Source organism: Eriocheir sinensis, chromosome 22 (assembly GCF_024679095.1).
Source record: "Eriocheir sinensis breed Jianghai 21 chromosome 22, ASM2467909v1, whole genome shotgun sequence".
NCBI lineage: Eukaryota > Metazoa > Arthropoda > Malacostraca > Decapoda > Varunidae > Eriocheir > Eriocheir sinensis.
Window position 1 is genome coordinate 18,970,770 of NC_066530.1, and position 23,580 is coordinate 18,994,349.

Here is a 23,580-nt window from a genome sequence, read left to right on the forward strand (position 1 = left end):
AATAACCTCCAAATGTCTCCTGATTACTAGAGATTAGCATCTTGGAGGGAGCGCCTGAGGGCCTCGCTGAGATTGCCGACCGCCACCAGCGTGTAGGTGACGCGCCGTGCCACGCACCGCCACACATGACACACGGGGACAGAGGACAGGTGTGGGCACTCATTAGCATCACAGGTGGATCAGTAGTCTCAAAACACCAGTAGAACATAAGCTACAACACACTGGAAATTCTCAATCGGTGTTAATCCAATGCTAAAGTCAATTCTAAGTTCACCTCTCGAGTCCAACATTCGGCAACTCACTATTGATTGTTGTCCTCCTCACAGGTTTCATAAGGAGAGACAGAACCACAGCACCTTGCCTGGCGTGAGGACGTGCCTGTATTGTTAGGGCGTGCCGAGCAACAGTTGGTTCTCACTCGACCCTTAGTGCTGCGTTGACATGTCGCCCAAGAACGGAAAGAGACCCATCGTGGACGTGACCCGGACGGAGAGCATCAGCGCCTGCCATAGACTGCACAGGTGAGATACGCGCCACGATAAGGCCAATAATGGTTTGTTTTCCTTCCTCTGTTACGCCCTTTCAATCCTTCTTGGTCGCTTGTGCCTTTATTTTTTTTTAGCACTTGTCCCCTACCATTGTATCTTTTTAGTTTCCTGGTGCTACTTACACATGTATCCTTAGTTGTATAATTACACTCTGTACTGCCTGGGGGTTGGGATGGCATGCTCCTCCCTTCTTCTTTGTTGTTTACTTGCAACAATAAACTATCAATCAATCAATCCATCGCTTGTATATAAAGGCGGTAACTAATGTCAGTGGATTGCTTATTTTGTTTTTGTTTTGTCACTCCCTGTCACACCTCCTTGGTCACTCATATAATTATCAAGAACGTAACTAATGTCTGTCGTGTCTCTCACTCCCTTTTAAACGTCCTTGGTCATTTGTATATCAAGAACGTAACTAATATGTTTGTACCGGCTTTTTGTAACTCCCTGTCACATCTCCTTGGTCACTCATATAACTATCAAGAACGTAACTAATGTCTGTCATGTCTCTCACTCCCTTTTAAACGTCCTTGGTTACTCGTATATCAAGAACGTAACTAATATATCTGTGCCGGCTTCAGGTAATTGCATGCGAACCGCTCACCTGCATCTGTTCTAATTATACTGCCGACCACCTTTACGTATTAATAGATGAGGTGTTTTATATTATACAGTCCGTTTTTCTTTTTTCTTGGGTGGTCATCATTGCTTCTAAGACGGATAATACATTCTTTTTTACATCAAAGGATACGGCTCAAGGGCAACAAAAAGGGTACACACACACAAAAAAAAAAGCCCGCTACTTGCCGCTCCCACAAAAGTAAAAAAGTAAAGAGTAGCCAAAAGAGAGGTCAATTTCGGGTGGAGAGGTGTCTTGATACATGAGCAGAACCACTATTACTTAACTTTAAAACGCAATCCTGAGGTGCTGTGTAGTGAGGTTAGTCATGTCTGTCTGTCAGTCTGTTTGTACGTATATGTCTCTGCTTGTCTCTCTTGCATGTCAGTCAGTCAGTCAGTCAGTCAGTCTCTCTCTCTCTCTCTCTCTCTCTCTCTCTCTCTCTCTCTCTCTCTCTCTCTCTCTCTCTCTCTCTCTCTCTCTCTCTCTCTCTCTCTCTCTCTCTCTCTCTCTCTCTCTCTCTCTCTCTCTAAATGGCATTCACATACCTACATATATTTTACCTTATTTGTCTCTTTTATTACTTTTTCTATCAATATCTCAGTTTAGAATTTCTGGGAGCGTCTTCGAACACAAGTTATTCTATTGTTTATTTCTCCATTGACTCCTTGATTCATTCTCCTCATTTTAATTACAGCTTTTTATTAAATTCACCATTGGCGTAACTCCCAGAAGCCAAAGTTAACATATCGAACTATAGAGATCAACCTCGTGAATCGTGAGGTAGCCCGTGTGACAGACAGGGGGATGGACAGGAACAGGCGTGGAGGCTTTGACGCCCATGACTCGTATTGTTGCATAGCCGACAGTCGATCCTCTTTGGTGAATATAATCTGTTCCTCAGTTTCGTCACCATTACAACGCAGAGAGAGAGAGAGAGAGAGAGAGAGAGAGAGAGAGAGAGAGAGAGAGAGAGAGAGAGAGAGAGAGAGAGAGAGAGAGAGAGAGAGAGAGAGAGAGAGAGAGAGAGAGAGAGAGAGAGAGAGAAAACAGCATATATCAATTGAGAGTTGTTTACGTAGAAAATAAATACAAAAATCTATCTTCCTAAGTTCATAAATCGATAACTCATGTTCACAACGACTCCTTAATTAATACCAAAGCAAATATTGGAGAACTTTTTAAATCACGGAGCAGGAAATGTGAATGTCGTAGATTGACGGCGAGACTCACTGTCATTTAATTTGGGGTCATTAAAGACATGTAATTATCGCCATGTGTTTAAAAGGTCATGGGAGATGTAAAGAGCAGCGTTGCCAGTTGTGCGATGATCATTCTGCCATACGATAATCAATACAGCATCCGTATCGTTGATTAATACCCTTTCCCCAGCTCTTCATCCTCCCTTTCGATAAATGTGTATATCTGGGGACATCTGGGGAAGGTAAACTGTGGCAACCCTGTGTCCTGGAGTGAGATCTTACCCATTTAAAACTCAAAGCCCAATGCGACGGAGATGAGCACCACGGCCACGCGCAGCTATAGCGTATGACCCCAAAATATGCCTTGCAAGTAAAAATAAATCCTACGTCAACTCTGTCAATAACCTTAGAAGCTCGATTCAGTTCAATGCAGTTCTTAAAGTGTGTCTATTTAACGGCCCCTCCCCTTACATCGGTACTTGTATTTAACGGCCCCTCCCCTTACATCGGTACTTGTATTTAACGGCCCCTCCCCTTACATCGGCACTTGTATTTAACGGCCCTTCCCCTTACATCGGTACTTGTATTTAACGGCCCCTCCCCTTACGTCGGTACTTGTATTTAACGGCCCCTCCCCTTACGTCGGTACTTGTATTTAACGGCCCCTCCCCTTACGTCGGTACTTGTATTTAACGGCCCCTCTCCTTACATCGGTACTTGTATTTAACGGCCCTCCCTTACATCGGTACTTGTATTTAACGGCCCTCCTTACATCGGTACTTGTATTTAACGGCCCTCCTTACGTCGGTACTTGTATTTAACGGCCCCTCCTTACGTCGGTACTTGTATTTAACGGCCCCTATCCTTACGTCGGTACTTGTATTTAACGGCCCCTCCCCTTACATCGGTACTTGTATTTAACGGCCCCTCCCCTTACATCGGTACTTGTATTTAACGGCCCCTCCCCTTACATCGGTACTTGTATTTAACGGCCCCTATCCTTACATCGGTACTTGTATTTAACGGCCCCTCCCCTTACATCGGTACTTGTATTTAACGGCCCCTCCCCTTACATCGGTACTTGTATTTAACGGCCCCTCCCCTTACGTCGGTACTTGTATTTAACGGCCCCTATCCTTACATCGGTACTTGTATTTAACGGCCCCTCCCCTTACATCGGTACTTGTATTTAACGGCCCCTCCCCTTACGTCGGTACTTGTATTTAACGGCCCCTTCCCTTACGTCGGTACTTGTATTTAACGGCCCCTCCCCTTACGTCGGTACTTGTATTTAACGGCCCCTCCCCTTACGTCGGTACTTGTATTTAACGGCCCCTCCCCTTACATCGGTACTTGTATTTAACGGCCCCTCCCCTTACGTCGGTACTTGTATTTAACGGCCCCTCCCCTTACGTCGGTACTTGTATTTAACGGCCCCTCCCCTTACATCGGTACTTGTATTTAACGGCCCCTCCCCTTACATCGGTACTTGTATTTAACGGCCCCTCCCCTTACATCGGTACTTGTATTTAACGGCCCCTCCCCTTAAGTCGGCATTTGTAGACGTGTTCTCCTCTCACATCGACTACCTCCAAAGGCCGAAAAGAAAGTTAATCGGGTTCTCATGAGTAATTCTTCGCGTTGACGGTACAGAGGAAGGTTCATACTACCACCAGGGTCATAAAACTACCTCTGGAAAGGCCCCAAACGCCTACGAAAGCCTTGGCAAATGTGTGACCTTGAGGGACGAAATGTTTGAGAATATGGCCCTTACAAAACTCGCATGAAGTACACCGTGGATTTTAGTCTAGTCAGGCGTGTAGAGTATGATGCGGATTACACTGGGTCGAGTCCACGAACCGAGCTTCAAGAACAATGGGCGAACAGCAGCGTGACGTGTTGACTCGACCGTGGGGTGGCTCAGAGCTTTCTCTATAACAGCCTCTCTTTCATTGACCACATCACGGTCAGATTTATATGACCTGATGTACTAGGACGAGTGCTGAACAACGCCTCGTCTGATATTAGCTAAGGAGAGATTTGAGGAAGGTCTGAAACGCCTCAGATTGGGACGCATTTCACTTTTTCATCCCTTTCTCCTTTTTCACTATGTTTTATATTCTATTCCTTCCGTTTCAGCTTCTTTTCTTTCCTTCCTTCTCCCTTTTTTCGTTCCCTCTCTTCTCTTATCCCTACATTACTTGTCCTATTCTTTCCTCCTCCTTTTCATTCATCTTTCTTCCTATTCCTGTCTTTTCCCAGCACTCTTTGTCTTGTTCCTTCTGTTCCACCTTCTCCATCACCCTATCCCTTACTGAAAACCTTACCCCACTGATGAAAATAATATATAAACACTTTTAAACCATCAGGGCAGGAAAGGTACATGTATATGCTGAATCTGTGTGAATATTTCCATCCTTAATAAATAAATATGCTAAACAGTCCTCGTAATAACTAGGCTCATGTTCTTATATATATATATGTTTTCTTTCAGCAAACTACTTGGAGATGAGGAGAACAGCAAGATATTTGGAAAGTGCAACAACCCCAACGGCCATGGTCACAACTACAAAGGTGATGTGTTATATTATGTTCCCTGATTATGAAGGTTTAGTATATATATGGAGAGACTATGAAAAGTCTTATGGCAATATCGTAAATGTACCTACTCTCACTATTTTACAGAGTTGGTGTCTTGAATGTTCTTCTCCCACTTTCATTCAGTTATGTGTCTTTGAAATATATGTCTTGAGTATCCCATGAGTGTCTAACATGTTCCCTCGCCCCACAGTGGAGGTAACAGTGCGGGGGCCCATTGACGAGGTGACAGGGATGGTGATCAACGTGTCGGACCTCAAGGTGATCATCCAGAAGGTGGTCATGGAAACGTTTGACCATAAAAACGTTGACAAGGACGTACCAGTCTTCAGGTAGTGTTGATATTTTAAATTACAATGCCTTCACTATGCTTCCACACCTTGCCCCCTCACCTATCACAAGCTTTTACAAGTATAGGCAAAAGATCAAGTCATGAGCATACGCCATTAGCTGCATGTGGAAGTGGCACTCATCTCCATTCCACTGGTCCTTGAGTCTGTAGTGGGTGGGGCCTGCAACCCGTCCCTGTAAAGCCCTAACCCCACCCAATGAAATACTATGTTAAGTAGAGGCTGGGGTTGAGACTTCAGTTGCAACCCCAACCCCACCATATGGCAAGCTTCCTCAGTGCATCTGCATCTGGAGAGCCTGCTGCCTATAACAGGTGCAGGGCAAGGCCTCTGGGACCCCAATATTCCAGAGGGAGGGTCTCCGAGCCTCTCTTTTTGTAAGAGGGGCAGGGAAGCTGTGGCAGTGCAGACGAAATAATCTTATTGCACACCAGTGGTTTAGCTGGAGCTTTTCTTGATGAATACAGAATTAATATCTATTATAGTACAGAGAAATCTTTCATTACATATGCATCCTTTCTTTTGCAGGGACACAAATTTGGTAAGCACAGCAGAGAACATCGCAGTGGTGATGTACAATGAAATCCAGAAGCTCCTTCCAAGTGGCGTTAAACTGCACCGGGTCAGGCTTCACGAGACTGACAAGAACATTGTGGATTACTACGGCAACAGCGAATGAGCTCAATGACCTTTTAGGGTAAGATTTATTTTTGTTCATCATCATGGTGAGTTTATCACACCTTCAGCACTAGCTGATGAAGGATCCTCCAGAACTGTAGCGTTATCTGAAGTCTTTCCAATCAACTTAAGACTTGCCACACTCAAGCTGCACATCAGATCACTTAGGATCCCAAAAATTATATGAGTGACATTAAAGACCTGAGTATATCTCAGGTGTTCCAATGCTTTTTACATGTATCAATCTAAATTTTATCAATATACTTCCACAGGGATCATCACTTCCAGATGCCATTCACAAGGATACAAGTCTTCCACTGCACTACACCAGAGAAGATTTATAGATCAATATTCCATAGCTTTATTATAAAAAATAGAAATTATAATTAAATCCTATATATCCTCATATGATATATGCAAAACTTTCTACTAGGGTTCCTCAAGGCAGTTCAGTGGAATAGTTTTTTTTTTAGATAAATAAGTAGAGGAATGTACATACTGATAATATAATCTCGCAACCTGGACTGCATTGCCAAACTATGTAAGATCATATAAAAGAGATCCTGTATTTTTCTGTAAACTCAAGAACAACACTTTGAGCTACAGCAAGTGCTTTTTTTGTCCCTGATGCTATATTTGTTTAATAGTGTACAACTTTAGCGGACTGCAAAGTGTAACTAGAATATCCAACAGTTAGGATTGGACTCAACAAACTGGATGCTGTTAACTCACTGGGTATTCTTTTTATTGTTCATATCCATGTCTAAGGGGACTGTGGGTCTATATTATCGTTTTATTTTTCCTAGATGTCCTTTCATGGACCTCAATAATAACAATAATACCTAATATGTAATTAATCAGTGTTAGCTCAGCATTTTTAAGGGAGTCTTCTTTGAGGTCAGGAGGAGATAAAGCTGTGCCAAGGGAAAGTAACAATAAACTGGCCTGATTTACATGGATTTACATAGATATTCAGACCACACAGACCTTATGGTCCAGACTAGGTGATCTGTCACTGAGCCATAAGTGAAATCATAATTAAATTTAATGCCACCAAGACTTTCCATATCGATTTGAGTGAATATCAAGTTGAAGGAAGCTAAAAAGCTGTTGAAGTAGGGGTTAAAAATACTGAAAATGGACAGATCTACAAGTTGAAGACGGTTATAACTACGTGTCTCGTATTGACTCAAGCTGCAATTATACCCGAATCTGAAGCATAATAAATCTCGTTCAATACTAACCTTGGGAAAGAGTTATAGTGGTAAAAATCTTCTTCAGTGTTTCAGCGGTGACTTGAGGGCTGTTGTGACGCCCCACGATACCAGGGCGAGGGAGGAGAATGAAGATATCTTGGAACATGTTGACCTGTGTAGTGAGGAAATTAGAGAGCACTTAGACAGGGCATTAAAAAAAGAGAATTGATGTTACAAACCTGGAGATAGAAAAAGAGAAACAGTTATAGGGCGAGGAAGGAGTATGAACATATCTTGGAATATGTAAACTATGACTGTGGGGCTGCCAGGGAGGGCTGTCCTGACCTGACACTTTGACAAGGCTCCTCGTAGGTGATGAGCGGTAGACGTCTATGCCACTCTATGGTAGGAGAGATGATTGGGGTCCTCAAAATAAGGAAGACGCATGTAGATGTTTCTTGGAGTACTACCGTAAGACATTGTTTTTATCATACTGTAGCGGGGGGGGGGGGGTCGCTACATCCCTTTTTGACGACCACTATGGTTGTGATGGTATGTGGTAGCGTGGTAGTAGTCTACATTCCCGAGCGCTGGTCCCGGATGGTAAGGCCTCAGGACAAGTGAACACTCGTTCCGAGGTTTGTGACCAGAAGGGCGTTACTTGTGTGATTAATTATGGAAGGTGGGAGGATTTCCGTGTGAACCACTTGTGAAACAGCGTTAAGAAACTGGATGGTGATAATGTACTATGGGGTGGGGGGAGGATGTGTGTGAGGGTTCAGTAATCTCAAATGAGCAGCAAAACAGGCTCCAAATGATAACACTCACAGTAAGGTTGTATATAAATATGTATTTAGTTTCATTTTTCAAAGGTTAGCAAAGTACTAAAAAATGAATGACTGACAGGCTGTATGCCTCTAATCTAACTAGCTACCGGCACAAGGGAGATTTGGGGAATACACAATGCTTAGCTCTGGTTGCTGGAGGAGGAGAAGCAGGAGCTGGCGTGAGCGTCGGGCTCGGCAGGGGACGTCCACGATGGGAAAGGGGCGGTCCTGGTGATGGACAGACGGGCTTCGCTTGATGTGGAGAGGGAGCAGCTCGGGTGGTGTGAAGAGGCGGGCGCTCGTCGTGATGCAGGGAGCAGCTTGAGGCAGTGGTATATCGGCCACCAGGGTAGTGGTAGGACGGCCACTCGGGCAGTCGAGGGGCAGGTTACCCCGCCATACAAGTTCCCATCCTGTAGTCCGTCCGACACAGCAGGCCGTGGGTGGTTCTTCGGGGGGGGCTGAGTGGAGAGATGGACACCTCTCTCACTCAACTCCAACTCGCTGCCTTTCTTGCTTCCTGCTGCTCGTCTCCTGACTAGCCCGCCTCACACAGCAGGCCGTGGGTGGTTCTTCGGGGGGCTGAGTGGAGAGATGGACACCTCTCTGACCAGCCCGCTTCTCTGTGATTTCTCGCTGCCGCTCCTTGCTGTAGGGGTGTTCATCTCCTCACGTCTCCCAAGCTTGTCTCTTGCTGCAGTGGTGCTTGTCTCCTCATGTCTCCCAAGCTTCTGGTGCTCTTCCTCACTGGCCCGTGGGTCTCCTTGCCCTCGCCTTCTCGCCTCTGCTCCTCGCTAAGCTCCTCCCCCTTCTTCACGTGACTCCCTCTCGGCATTACAATCAAACCCTACCTACCTAACTAGTTATTGGTTTCTTGAAGGGGGGGTTCGAGGCTTTGAGATGAGGGATTTCAGTAACTCTTGTTCATGATATTTACTCATTCGCTCGCCGTGTTATCTTCTCATAACCTTTTACGCACTTACATTCCTTAGCCACCCATTCACTCTTTCACTCTTTCACTCATCCACGCTCCCACTCGCTCACACTTACTCACTCTTACTCACTCTGTCACTCACTGACTTACTCACATTCTCTCGTTCATTCACGCACTCGCTTACACTTACTCACTCTGTTACTCACTCACTTGCATACCCTCTCGCTCACTCACATTCGGACCGTTACAATACTTTTGTGAATAATATTTACAAGTTACTGTACATTTCAGCGGCGGACAAACGCTGTTTTTCGCAAATATCTCCTAAACGAATCGTTGGATCAGTATGACATTTCAGCACACTACAGTTAACATCCGGACCTAATTTATGGCTAACATATACCCATACTATATATGTTATGTGAGGGAGGAGTTTACTCGTGAAAAAAACAAATACCGACGAGTCATGTTGAGTGTGAAGGAAAGTGCCCCCCCCACCCTCCCCAAATCAAACCATAACCAACCATCTATCCTTCTCTCCTTTCTTTCTCTCCTCTTCTCCTCCTCCGCCTCCCTCCCTCCTCGCCTCTCCATTTATCCTCCCCCCTCCTGTATTATATATTATATATTATATATATACATGAATAATATGATATGATTAGATTATATGATTAATTTTAATTGCATGGTACAATACACATGGAGGTGCCGTTGATGTCAATGAGATACAACACCTGGATGCTTGAGTGCGCCTCGGCAGTGGCACCTGCTGAGTGAGTGCCTTAGCCCAGGGGCTGGGGAGGGGGGTAGGGGATAGTGAGTAGGGGGGAAGAGAGAAGGGGAAGGGAGGAGGCGGGGGGGGGGGGGTAGGGAAGGAGTGGTCTGAGTGTTGTTGGAGGCGATGGTGGAGTACCCACCCCACGACCCGATCTTCCTATATACCTTTATAATATGACTGATATGATGACTGGATTATTATGTAATCAGTCCTCAAATAACACAACACATAATACAATATCATATATAAAATATAGGTGAACTGTGGTCCAAGTGTTAAAGGTAGTGTTATGAAAATATCCACGGTATCGTTTGATAGTTACAGGAGCATTGTAGCTAAGGAGCTTCAGAATTAAAGTTTGTAGTAGTTGGTGCAAAACTTATTTCGTTTTCTTTGTTACATTTGGAGGGTAAACTGTTTAAAATATTTTCAGGGTATACTATATAAAACGACCAGGACGTTTTGCATGGTAATAAACATCAAGCTTTATGTTGTTGGATACCAGTAGTAGCTGAATTCAATGAACTACATATATTATGACTTACTTTTCCATACATTCATCTATTACAAAAGTGTGGCTTACGTCAAACACTTTTGAAAAACATTTTTTTGTTTCTCAGGTATTCGAGCCTGAGGCACCGCATTCAATCCGGTAGAAAGTAAACTTGCCCTTATTTCCTCATCACTTTACACGATATGATCCCTACCGTTCACTGGAGTTAATGAACAGTATTTGTGGTGGCTCAGCTTGAATTTGAGAGAAGGGTCCAAATATTTAGAGGTGAGATGCTTCTGCAAGATGCCCTTGACATCTCATACAAAGACCACATTACCAGACGAAGTTTTCTGAGGCGCCCCAACGGGTATAGTTATAGAAGAGCAGGGGAGGAGAATGAATTAATTAAGACATCTTGGAATATGTAGACCAATGTAGTGAGGAAATTTGAGAGCACTTAGACATGTCATTAAAGATAAGAGGAGAATATTGATGCTATTACCAGATTATCGTACTCAGCAGACTGTATTTCCTGATTTCAGCCCCCAACCTGTCGCCCCCCACACAAATAACGATAGCCTTCTCATTTACATTTATCGTTAAGTGTACGGCCGTCAAGGGTGGGTGGGGGGCTGTCATGGTAAGTGTCAGTCCGCCAGAGGGGCCGTTATGCTCCGGGGAGGCGAGGAGCGGCAGCTTGAAGCGGGCGGGCGGTGCGCGCGTCTGGGCGGCGCAGGGCAGTGTGGGTAGCCGGGCTGCCATCTTCGCAGTGCTGGCCGGGCCGAGCAGTGAGAGCAGTGAGCCGCGCGTGGCCGTCGCGATGATCACCTGATGAGGCTCGCCCACGCCTTGGTACGCAGCGCCATAAATACACAGTGAAACACGCACCGCGGTGGAGTGCACAGGTGTGAAACATGCGAATGTCAGTGATGTGTTTACCTGTCCGCGGCGACGAGTAGTGAGTGGAGGTGGCGAGGAATTGAAACCCGAAAAGAATGTGTGAAAAGACTGTGGAATAAAAGGTAGGTCTGGGGAGCCATCACCCCTCATGTGTACCTCACCCTAGTGACCTGACCCCCACCTGTCCCGCCCCCAGGGGAGGCGGCTCCCGGGGGTGGCAGCCTGGCCAGGGGGTGTGTGCCTCACCTGGCCACAACAGCTGGGGCTGAGGCACTGCCTGGCACCAGGCGGGGGCTGGACGGGCCGCCTCAGCACAGCCTAAAAGCCCTAAAGGGAAGGTTGAGGGGGGGCGAAGATCCTCGTAGGAGATTGTTAGATCTCATTTGGTTAGATGAATATAATGGGAGGGGGGGGGAGGGGGCAAAGCCCCCAGTAGGTTAGATTAGGTTACATTTGCGAGGTATAACAAATTTCAATAAATGTAATTAGATAAATGGAATTACACTGCCCAGGCCTCCTGTATTTTGACCATTTTGTTGTTGGCCATCAGCTGTTTGTTGCTTGTTGTGCCCTGATGGGTCTTGTTGCCGTGTCATGCAGCCGCCAGCCCTCTGTGTGTTGTTGAGGGGACTTCATGAATTGTGTTATGCACTGTGACATGAGGAATATGAGACGGCAAAGTGTTGGAGTTATCTCACTACTTAATTACCTTTTTGAATGTATTCAATATTTATCACTGAAATTAGTGAAGTCAATGTCCAAAATATGCAATATGCCAATGTAACGAATGATAGACGGGTCCATTGTTAATTGCACACACTGTCCATGTGCTAAATCCTCCCTAGCATTCACAGTTCAAATATTGCCTTATAGTATAACATTGACGCTACCTTTCATCATTTTGCTGAATTTTGACTACTGTTACTTGTAAACGTTTGGCCTGCCGTCAGTTGCCCTTTGCCATGCCCTACTATTCTAAGTAAACTAACCAACGCTTACCAAATAATGTACCCCACTCATGATAACCAAGCCTTGTCAAAGTAACCTAGCCATGCCAAAATAGAAATCTAGCCCTGTCAAACAAGTAACCTAGCCTTGCCAAATAAATAATTTAGTCCTGTCAGATATGGTATCCGGTCATTTCGCCCACATACCATTTCACCACACCATGGAGTCATTTCGCCCACAAGTCAATTCGCCCACACTATGGAGTCATTTCGCCCACATTATGGAGTCATTTCGCCCAAGGTTACTGGTGGTTCGTTTACCTCTCACTTGTTTACCGCGCATTTCAATGGGGTATATTCATTCTCAGCATGTATCACCAGTGAATAGGCTCTTGTGCCCAAAAATCTTGAACTATTCTTTCAGTTATCGTAAATTACCCGTGTTTCTCTGGAACTTGTAACAATTACACTTCAATACAATGAGTAACACTGTCTTTAATAAAAATGTAGCTGATCATTCTCGTTGTTTTATTTATTTGTAAACGAGAGAAAATAATGCTGTGTAGAATATTCGCTCTTTGGGATGAGCATGTAAGGGGCGAGAGGTCATCCTATCAACTGCTGAAAGTTTGCGCTCACCTCATTGGCCCAGTGTGCAGCTGAATCTTGCATGTATTTGTAAAGGTTATTTAAGTAGGTTTTAAAAGTTTAAATTCTTATGTTTGTATTCGGCACATGGATTTAATAAACTTACATATAGCTTTTCTTTTTGAATTCTCTATTTACCACTCGATAAGTGCCCCAACAAGCCTTCTACTGCTGCACTGCCCTGGTGGTGGCCTCGAACTACACACCAATTACAAGGTATATGACTACTACAACAACGTGGACGTGACATGGAACGTGAGGGCAAAGCGAAAAGTCTTGTGGGCAAATTGACATGAGCGAAATGACTGTAAACTGTCAGATAAGTAACCCAGCCCCATCAACTTTGTAACTAGCCACCGCCAAATCTTTAGCCTACTAGCCCTGCCTAATAAGTAACCTAGCCCCGCCAAATTAGTAACCAATCTCTGCCAAATTAGTAAAGTCTTGTGGGCGAATTGATGTGTAAGCGAAATGACTGTAAACTGTCAGATAAGTAACCTAGCCCCATCAACTTAGTAACTATCCCCTGCCAAATCTTTAGCCTACTTGCCCCGCCAAATTAGTAACCAATCTCTGCCAAATTAGTAATCTACCCCCATCAAATAAGTAACCTAGACCCATTGAATTGGTAACCTAGCCCCCCTAAATAGGTTTACTAATCATACCCAATTCACTCGGGTGCTTGATACTGTTTTCTTCAGATAATTTTTTTTTATTTTGCATTCATCGCTGATATTTTCTCATAAAATATTGATTTCCGAGATATAAACAAACTGAGCAGCAATGGGGCACTTATTTTGCTGCAGAAGGTTACTATTCTCAGTAGTAGTAGGTTGATATTTGTTTGGTTAAGGTGGGGTTCTATTAGTTTAAGAAGGCAGCGTGTCAGGATATAGGGTTCAGTGGCAGCCTGCTCTACCATCCTGAATTAGGTAGGTAACTTATATTTCTGGATATTTGCCCAAGACGAGTAACCTAACCCTCAAATTTAGCACTCTAGCACCACTGAATTATAAAGTTGGGGGCATAGGCTAAAGCTGTGCATGTCCTCAGTGCTCATCTTCATCTCATTGGCCCTTGAGCTTGTGGCGGGAAATAGCCCATAATTTATATACCCAAGGAGGCAAGACCGGTGTGATGTCTGGGTTACCACAGTTTACCTTCCCGAGATTTCCCCACGTACCCATTTATCGACCACTCTGAAAGGGAAGAAGAACAGCTAAGTGGGCCAGTCAGGATTCGAACCCAGGCCAGCGGATGCATAGCTAGGCATACCATTTAACCACGGAGGCATGATTACTAGATTATGGCACTAGATTAGTAACAGTAGGAAACCAGAGGTGTAGTTATACTAAAGTTAGTCATTATGTAGAGATGTTTAGCCTCTTTTTGTAGCTGTACAATGATAGTTACCCGACAGAAGTCTCATAAGGTTATTTTGTTAACTAGTTTTTCTGGCTCATACATATATAATACAGGTACTGCTTTTATGAATATTTATGATTTAGATTTACAGGCGAGTGGGCACTATTTTTTCTTGACAGCCTCAGCAACAATAAGCAGATGTACTAATAGCACTAGATTACGATCTGTTTGGTACTTTATAGTTGAGAAATAATTTTCTTCTATGTAGATTGCTTTCATATTATAATTTAGGGACATATATTTTATCCCTTACTATATGAAGGTGAACATGGGTTTTCAGATGCATGAATTGAATATTATCCAAACCATCTGGGACATGAAGGAATGACACCTTATTTATCTCTTCCATTTGCTGACCATTCTATCACTGCCTTGCTGATGGAAAACATTAATTAAGACAAAGATAATCTCTTAAAGTCTAACAGATCCATAAATGTAACATCCGTATACTCTACATCTGGTGTCAATTTCATACAGGGAAATTGCTGATTAGTTTGTGTGAAAAGGTTGATTAGATTTAAATCCTTTAATTTTGGACGGTATCAAATCAGCATTTACTTTGTGAAGTGAAATGGAGCCCTGTTACTTGCATAGCTGGTGAATGCCAGCCCCGGCTATATGGGCATGTGTCACGCTACCCATAAGGTGACCTGGCTCACCATGTTGTTTCTCTAAGACTTAGACAATCATGAATAGAGGAGGCCAAGGGGGCACCCACAAAGCTCGTTGCTTGATCAAGTCGTTATGTGAATTATAGTTTAAATGCACTAGGGCTGGAACTTGTGTGCAACAGTACTTTCAATGATGTTCATGTCAATCTTGTAAGCAGTGATGACACTGTGACAGTATGGTGGAGTAACACCTGTTGCACATCTTTTTTCAGACACGTGATGGTGCCGATGGGGCAGGTTCAGCATGTCCCAGGCACCAGCAGAGAATGGTGGAAGTAAGCTGCAGCCACCACACAATGTGGTGGTGTATGTGGCAGGGGAGGGGGGTGGGCCGGTGGGGCCGGGGGGGGCGCAAGGACAACACCGCCCCATGATCACCCCTCACCCGGTCAAGCCCACCAACCCCCACATGGTCAATGGATTCAGGGTCACCAACCCATTGCACCAGCAACACCAACATCACCAGCAGCAACAGCAACACCTGAATTACAACATGCAGATGAACGGCAGCCTTCATCAGCAACAGCAGTTCATCATGAACAAGATGAATGGGGTTGATGGCAACGGTAACTGCTTCCCAACCAGTCATGCACCGCAACAGCTGCAGTACCTGCCGGGCGGCAACTTTGTCACCACGGTCACTGTGCATGCCTCTGAGCAGACACAGCAGGTACAGCAGCAGCAGCAACAACAACAACAGCAACAACAACAACAACAACAACAACAGCATGCCATAGCAGGAAGTCAGCAGCAGCAGAAACAGCCACAGCAGCAACAGCAGCCCCAAGCACAGCACCCCCAACAACAGTTACAGAACCAAGTGAGTGTGATGGGTGCTATGAATGGCTACGTCCAGAACGGTGTCATGATGCAGGTCAATAATGCCGCCACCACCAACACTCCCATGGTGAGCAACTGCCAGGTGATGAACAGCCAAATGATGACAAGCAACACCTGCAACAATAGCACAATGCTGAACACTAACACAAACAACAACAGCAGCAGCATTGTGGTGGCTCGGCCAAGAACTAGTTCCCGGTGTGACTCAGTGAGGTCAGAAACTGCTGAATCTAGTTGTAGTAGTCTAAGTTCTGATAGTCAAGTAGAACACAGTCAACAACACATGCAACAACAACAACAACAACAACAGCAGCAGCAGCAATCACAACAGCAGCAACAACAACAGCAACCATCAGCTAATCAGTTTAATAATAACAGTCAGCAGTATCAAGTCAGCCTAATGAATAATTCACAGTATGTCAATAACCATATGCAGACCATGAATCCCAATGGTTATAACTGTTATCCCAACTACATGGCCTGTCAGTCATCTGGTGGCAATAACACGTGCGGAATGAATCAAAGCGGAGTGTTAAACAATCAAAACATTGTGCAGGCCTTCCATCAAGTGAACACAGTGCAGCACGTGCAGATGCAGGGCGGGCAGCTGCAGATCATGCAGCAGCAGTACCAGTACGTGCAGGGCCAGAACACGAACGTGATGCAGCAGGGGCAGGGAGTGAACGTGAACAGTGCACAAAGATCGAGTTCGATGCCGGCTGGGGGCATGTTCCAGGGACAAGGGACCAATGCAATGCATGGACAAATCATGCAAGGACAAAATACTTGTGTGAACAATGCCAACACAATGCAAGGTCAGGGAATGAATATGGTGACAGGTCAGCCCGGAGTGAACACTATGCAAAGTCATAACATGAATGTGATGCAAGGACAGGGAATGAACAGTGCCCAGCAGCAGTGTGGAAATGTTAACGTGATGGGCGGTGGGGGCGGGCAGTACCAGCCCGGCTATGGGCACAGCCTGGTGGGACAGGGTAACATGGTGATGGGGGGGCAGAACACTGGCCACTGTGGCAGCATGGTAGGGATGCAGAGCCATCACCCACAGCAACAACAACAACAACAACAACCACCACCACAGCACATGGTGGCTGGAAACATGATGCCAGACCAGCAGCAGCAGCAACAGACCCTCATGATGGGCGGTGCCATGCAGGGCAACATGACCATGGTCCCTGTGGGCACCAAGATGGCACCCACTAACATGAGCCACGTCAGCATGATGGGTGTCCCCGGGGGCACTGTGGGTGTGGTCAACCCCATGTGTGCCACCATGCCCGCGGGGACCCCAGCGGTGCCTGTGACGGACGGCAAGAACTTCATCCCTCTGGTCGTTCCCTTCGGCTGGAGGAGGGTGGTCAACGCGGGCCAAGGGGTCGTCTACATCAGGTAAGTACACGCTGCTGCCTTCTGTTGGGTTGGGGGTTGTGATGTCTTTTATTTTTTTTATAGATGCTTATAGATGGTTTACAGTGCTGGGTCCTATACAGGTTCATCTGCTGTTGCTTGTGTTGTGTTTAGGGTGTTGTAATAATGTGTTCAGGTGTATATTTATAGATACTTACAGATGGTTACAGTGCTGTGCCCTATACAGGTTCATCTGCTGTTGCTTGTGTTGTGTTTAGGGTGTTGCAATGTGTTTAGATGTACTTATAAATGCTTACAGATGATTTACAGTGCAGGATCCTATACAGGTTCGTCTCAACTGGTCTCTTATACTCCCAGTGTGTTTGTAATGTCACAGAAATTGCTGGCAGCCATGTCTTTCTGTTGTGTTGAGGGGTTGTAATGTGTTCGGGTGTATGTACGGATACTTATGGATGGTTTCCAGGGCAGGATCATGCAAAGGTTCCTCATTACTGGACTCTTTGGGTTGTATTACAAGACAGTTCATCGCCCAAGAACACATATTTGACAAGGCTTTCGTTGGAGTTGTGGGCATTTCCAGGAGTAGTTTTATGACCCTGGTGGTAGTTTGAACCTTTCTCCGTACCGTGAAACTGAAGAAACACTCATTAAAACCTGCCTGACCCCCTCTTTGACCTTTAGAAATAGCTGATGTGAGAAGCGAAAGTATCTTATAACACCGACCTTTTACTCCTGGTGTGTTTGTGGTGTCAGAAATGGCCGGGAGGGAAGTCTTCTACACCTTCCTAGACTTCATCCAACCTTTCCTAGAATCTGCCAATGTTCTTGAGTGCAACTATTTCTTCCTTTCGACTCTTCCATACCATAAGTTGTATTACTCTTATGAATTTACATTAAGAAGAAGAAACATTTGTGTGGAGGAGAAAAAAAGGGAGAAGAAATAGAAGAGGTGGAGGGATGGGAGATGGATTTAGTGCATAGGAAGGTGGAGGAAAGAAGAGATGAGATGTGGATTTAGTGGATAGGAAGGTGTAGGAAAGAAGGGATGAGATGTGGATGGAGGGAAGAAAAGTGGAGGAGGATCATTTCAGCATCAGCACACACACACACACACACACACACACACACACACACACACACACACACATGCTTAGCCAGCCACAGGAAGTCAATGTCTCGAGGGGTAATTACAGCATCGCATTTTCTGTGAGGCAGCGCTTAGTACCTGCCACACATATGTTATCATGGGGATGGGATGGCGTGTGACAGCTGTTGGTGCTCTTTGTGTAGCCAGCGTGCAGGTTACAACACTGCTATGATAGGATCCCTTTGCTTAGTATTGCACCTGTTGTATTACTGTATTCTTACCCACCTGTGTTTTGTTGTTAATCCATTTATGACTCGGTACTGACATGTTTTTAAGGTTGTTGTGATTATAGGTAAGCTCCACCTGAAATTGACCTCTCCTAGTCTCTCCCGTTTTCTTTTACAGGAGCAGCATCTCGCAGGCTTTATTTTCCCTTGAGATGCCTCCCTTGCTCTAAAAAAATTATATACACACTGCCAGGATGATAAAACAAAGTGGTAATATAGTAATCCTCCTTAATTGGTAACAGCCTCTAGCAACGTTATATAACTGAAGCTAATCTGTTGTTATTTAATGGTTAGTTCCCTAGTGATAACCTACTCCTATGACGACCAAGGAATGTGTATAATTAATAGCCATCAGTTCTCCTTCCATTCTGCCTTCCTCTTGTCTCCTCCCTGTTTACTCTTTATTCCTTCCCTCCTTTATCCTTTTCTTCTCTCCTCTCCTCTTCTGTATAATCTCATCCTCATCTTTCTTCTTCCTCTATCCCTTCTTCCTCCTTCTCTATGACTCCCTTGTTTAATCTTTATTCACTTCTTTATCCTTTCCTTATATCCTCTATTGTATAATCTTATCTTTATCTTCCTTCCTCTCTTATTTACATTTCCTCTTCCCTCAGTTTACTTCCTGTTCCTTCCCTCCTTTCCTTCTTTCTTTCTCATTTAGCTATACAACTTTTTCTTTCTATCTTTTTTGTTCCTTTATCCTCTCAAGTTTTCTTCTACATTGTTCCCAAGTAAAAGTAAGGTCAGGAGCCTCACGTGAGCTTATTAAGACCTGAACGACCTTGTGGAGTTGAGGAAGGTTCAACACATATTCTCAGTCTGAACACGTCACGCCTGTCTGTGTATCCGGTGTGTGTGTGTGTGTGTGTGTGTGATGAGGTATTTTGACACGTTTTGTATCTACTTTTTTTCTAATTGAGGTAAAAGTGAAAATGTTAAACTTTCCATTTCGTTTCGTTTACTACTACTACTACTACTACTACTACTACTACTACTACTACTACTACGACTACTACTACGACTACGACTACTACTACTACTACTACTACTACTACTACGACTACGACTACTACTCATCCCACTACGGTACTTCTTCTTCTTCATCTTCCTTTTCTTCTTCTTCAACTTTTTCCTCATCCTGCTACTCCTACTACTACTACTACTACTACTACCACCACCACCACCACTACTACCACCACCACCACCACCACTACTACTACTACTACGCGCGAGCCTGAGTCAGTTAGCACAGACCACACCCAGCCACTTCATCCTCGTTTGCAGGCAGGTTGGTAAACGAGTGTCTGGGGGAAACCCGGGAATGTAAACTGTGGTAGCCTGCAGGTCATACACACACACACACACACACACACACACACAGAGGAGGGGAAGAGGGTGGGGATAGTTATGTATGAGAGAGAGAGAGAGAGAGAGAGAGAGAGAGAGAGAGAGAGAGCAGTACCTCCACACAATGCGAGATGGACGATGATATTGCATGAGGGACAGTACGAGGAATGAGATGAGACGTGTGGCAGTTAGTATCGTAGTAGTAGGAGGAGGAGGAGGAGGATGTGGTCAAGGAAGGAGGGGAAGTGGAGGGAAAGTGAAGCGGAGGTAATAAACTCAAATGATGGAAGATTATACAAATGAAATGGCGTTTTGAGTCTTTTCCTTTCCCCTCCATCCTTCCTTTCTTTCTCCCTGCCTTCCTTTATTTATTCCTCCATGTTTACTCCATTTTTTACCCTCATTTCCTTCATCGTTATCAATCTCTTGTATCACCTTTTCTTTACTCTTTCTTGCTGTGTTTCTGCCTTTCTTTGTTTTTACCCTTCATCTTCCTCCTCCTCCTCTATCCTTCCTTGTTTACTTCTTTTCTCCCTCATTTTCTTCTTCGTTATTCATTTCTTTTGTGTCATCTTTTTCTTTACTCTTCCTTCCTTTCTTGCTTTGTTTCTGCCTTTCTTTATTTTTACCCTTCCTCCTCCTCCTCCTCCTCTGTTCTCTCTTGTTTACTTCTTTTCTCTCTTATTTCCTTCGCTATCCATCTCTTGTATCATTTTTTTCTTTTTATCTATCATTTCCTCCTCACAGTTTATTCTTTATTTCCTTCTTTCTTTCTCTTCAATATCTACTTTTCTATCCCATTTTCTTTATCTATTCCTCTTGTCCTCTTCCCTTCTTTCTTTCTCTTTCTTATTCTCTTTATCGCACTATTTCCTCTTTTCTTTCTATCTTTATCTTTCTTTTTGTTCTCATTCTCTTAAGTTTTTCTCTCACTATCTTCTTCCTCTTTTTCCTCATCCATAACCATCATCATCTTTTTTCCTTCCCCTCATTTTCTATATCTTCCTATCATCATGTTCTTCCTCTTCTACCGTTCCTACCTTCATCATCATCACCGCCTATCATCACCATCACCACCCATTATCACCATCACCTCCATCTCCTACTCTTCCAGCCTGCTCATAATCACCTCCAACCCTCCTTAACCTCCCGCCACAAATACCTCCTCCTCCTCCTCCTCCTCTTCTCCATTCTCTCTCTTCCTCTCCACTTTCATCCTTGCGACTATCCATCTTTACCCATCTACTTCTCTTCCTCCCTCCTCCTCTCTCCTCCTCTTCTCCATTCTCTCTCTCTCCTCCTCTCTCAACACTTTCATCCTTGCTACTCATACTATTCATCTTTATCCTCTCTCCCTCCCTCCTTCTCTCCCTCCCTCCCTTCTCTCCAGACAGGTAATTGCTTCCATTTAACACACCTGCCATTGTTACCTGGAATCTTCTCCTTATTATCCACCATTAAGCACACGGCGATTGAGAGAGAGAGAGAGAGAGAGAGAGAGTAATTGTAACCGCCGTTTGAAGCCTCGGGGAAGATTACTTTTGCGTTCAAATGTCGAGGTTTAGCGAGCAAACTAACGACCTTGGGTATCTCTCTCTCTCTCTCTCTCTCTCTCTCTCTCTCTCTCTCTCTCTCTCTCTCGTTTATTAAGGGTGTGGCTTTAGTTTACACTGGAATGTGGTTGCGTCTGCCCCGTGTAGGTGTGTGTGTGTGTGTGTGTGTGTGTGTGGTCAGGAAAATCTGTTCGCTAAATGTCTATACTTTTTTTTTTGTTTTATTTTCATTTCTACTTTTGGGTTCTTGTTAAGTGTGTCTTCTAATACTTCTTCTTTATCTTCTTCGTTTTCTTCTTTTTCTATCTCTCCATCCTTCCCTTCCTTTACTTCTTGTCCATCCTCCTTTCCGTCCTTTCCCTTTCCTTTCTTTTTCTCCTTCCCCTTCTCTCCCTTCCTTTATTTCTCTGTTTTCCGATACCCTTTGCTTACCCAGCCTTTTACTTCCCTATTTTCTTTCCCTTTGTTTCCTTCACCTTTTAGTCTTCGTTTGGTCTTTCCTTATTTCCTTTGTTGGCCTCGGTCTCGGTCTTGGTTCTGGTCTGGGTCTGGGTCTTTCATCTTGGCAACGGGACATCAGCAGCAGCACTCGCCTCGCCTTCCGCCCCTGGCATTCATCCTTAAAATCTGGAACTCGCTGGAAGAGGTCACGGAGGTCATGTAGCTGTGGGGGGACGGGGTAGGAGGGGGAGTCTGTGGTTGTGGGAGGGGGGGGGGGAATGTTGCTTTGGGAGGGGAGGGGAGTGTTGCAGTGGAAGGGGGAGGGGGGCTTTCTGCGTCTGTGGCTTATTATTATTATTATTATTATTATTATTATTATTATTATTGAGATTTATTAAAGGGCATATCAAAGGAAAGCAAATGATATAGACTTAAACATTTACCATTACTTTCTTCTAGTGTGTGTGTGTGTGTGTGTGTGTGTGTGTGTGTGTGTGTGTGTTCCTTTTGAAAGAGAGAAGAAAAAAGGAAGGAAGGAAGTCAAGTCGATGAAAAGGAAGAAAAAAATAATAACAACAACAAAGGCGAAGAGAGAGAGAGAGAGAGAGAGAGAGAGAGAGAGAGAGAGAGAGAGAGATGATACAAAGCCATTCTATTGCTACATTGTTCTCTGTGATTTTGTTTTTATTTCATTCTTTTCTTTCTTTTTTTTATCATTCACACTCGCGAAAAGGGAAAACTTTGGAAGCGCTTCAGGCAGAGGAGGAGGAGGAGGGGGGAGGAAAAGGAAGGAGGAGGGAGAGGAAGAGGAGGAGGAAGAAAGATAAGGATAGGAGGAGAGAGTTGGAGGTACTTTTTTTCCCTTCCCTTCGCTTCCCTTTATCTCCTCCCTCCCTCCTCTGTTCCCCTTTCCTTCCCCTCTTCCTCTTTCCTTCCCCTTCCTCCTCTTTCCCTCCAACCCTCAGATTCTCTTATTCTCTCTTCTTCCTTTCTTCATTCCCTCCTTTCCCTCTTCCTTTTTCTTCTCCCTTCTTTCCTCCCGTTCTTTCTTTCCTCCAGTTTATTCTCCGTTCTCTCCCTCCCTCTACTTTCTCATTCTCCCTCTTCTTTTCATCTTCTATCTTTCCCTACGTTCATCTCCCTTCTATCACTCCTTCTTTCCTTCTCCCTTCTACAACTCCCTATCGCGTTCTTTCGTTCCTATTCTGTCACTCTCCTCTTCCCGTTCCTTCTTTTCCCACTTAACACTCCCTCTCCCTCCCTGTTCTCCCTTCTATCCCTTCCCCTTCCCTCTCTCTCTTTCCTATTCCATCACTTTCCCCTTCCCGTTCGTTCTTTTTCCCACTTAACACTCTCTCTCCCTCCCTGTTCTCCCTTCCCTCCCTTCCCCTTCCCGCTCTCTCTCTTTCCCCACACCAGGAGGATTTGAGCCACGGGCGGGTCTTGGCGGGCCCGGATATGCCCCATTTTGACAGGCGCGCTGGGAAAAGTGAGTCACACGCGGCATAAAAACCGCCTGGGGTTCTCACGGCTTGGAGAACATCCTGAGGGAGGGACAGACGCGGCGGGAGGAAGAGGAGGAGGAGGAGGAGGCAGCGGATACGGGGTTGTTTTTACGTTTTATTCTGTTTTTGTTGGAGGAAGGGAAACCTCGTGTAGCGAAGGGGAAGAGGAGGAGGAGGAGGAGGAGGAGGAGGTGGCAGCAGGAGGAAACAGCACTATGACCACGGTTAGCATAAAACACACACACACACACACACACACACACACACACACACACACACAGCTCAAGTGATATTTCTTGTTCATAATTTTGAGT

At 44.8% G+C, this 23,580-nt stretch overlaps 2 protein-coding genes across 3 annotated transcripts in view; both read left to right on the forward strand.

Moving 5' to 3' along the window:
• The first annotated feature begins 326 nt into the window (after nt 1-326).
• On the forward strand, nt 327-6,723 carry LOC127002197 (6-pyruvoyl tetrahydrobiopterin synthase-like). Its single transcript, XM_050867896.1, has 5 exons — nt 327-521; nt 4,864-4,943; nt 5,161-5,299; nt 5,846-6,014; nt 6,268-6,723. Exons 1-4 carry the CDS (start codon nt 442-444, stop codon nt 5,994-5,996), a joined length of 450 nt encoding a protein of 149 aa, XP_050723853.1. The 5' UTR covers nt 327-441; the 3' UTR covers nt 5,997-6,014; nt 6,268-6,723.
• Nucleotides 6,724-10,815: 4,092 nt separating this feature from the next.
• Nucleotides 10,816-23,580, forward strand: part of LOC127002198 (GATA zinc finger domain-containing protein 10-like) — an 83,739-nt gene continuing 70,974 nt past the window's right edge. For both annotated transcript variants that reach the window (XM_050867897.1, XM_050867898.1), the window contains exons 1-2: nt 10,816-11,248; nt 15,030-17,067. In XM_050867897.1, coding sequence (XP_050723854.1) covers nt 15,062-17,067 — 2,006 coding nt within the window. In that variant the 5' untranslated portion in view covers nt 10,816-11,248; nt 15,030-15,061. The remainder of the gene's footprint in view (nt 11,249-15,029; nt 17,068-23,580) is intronic.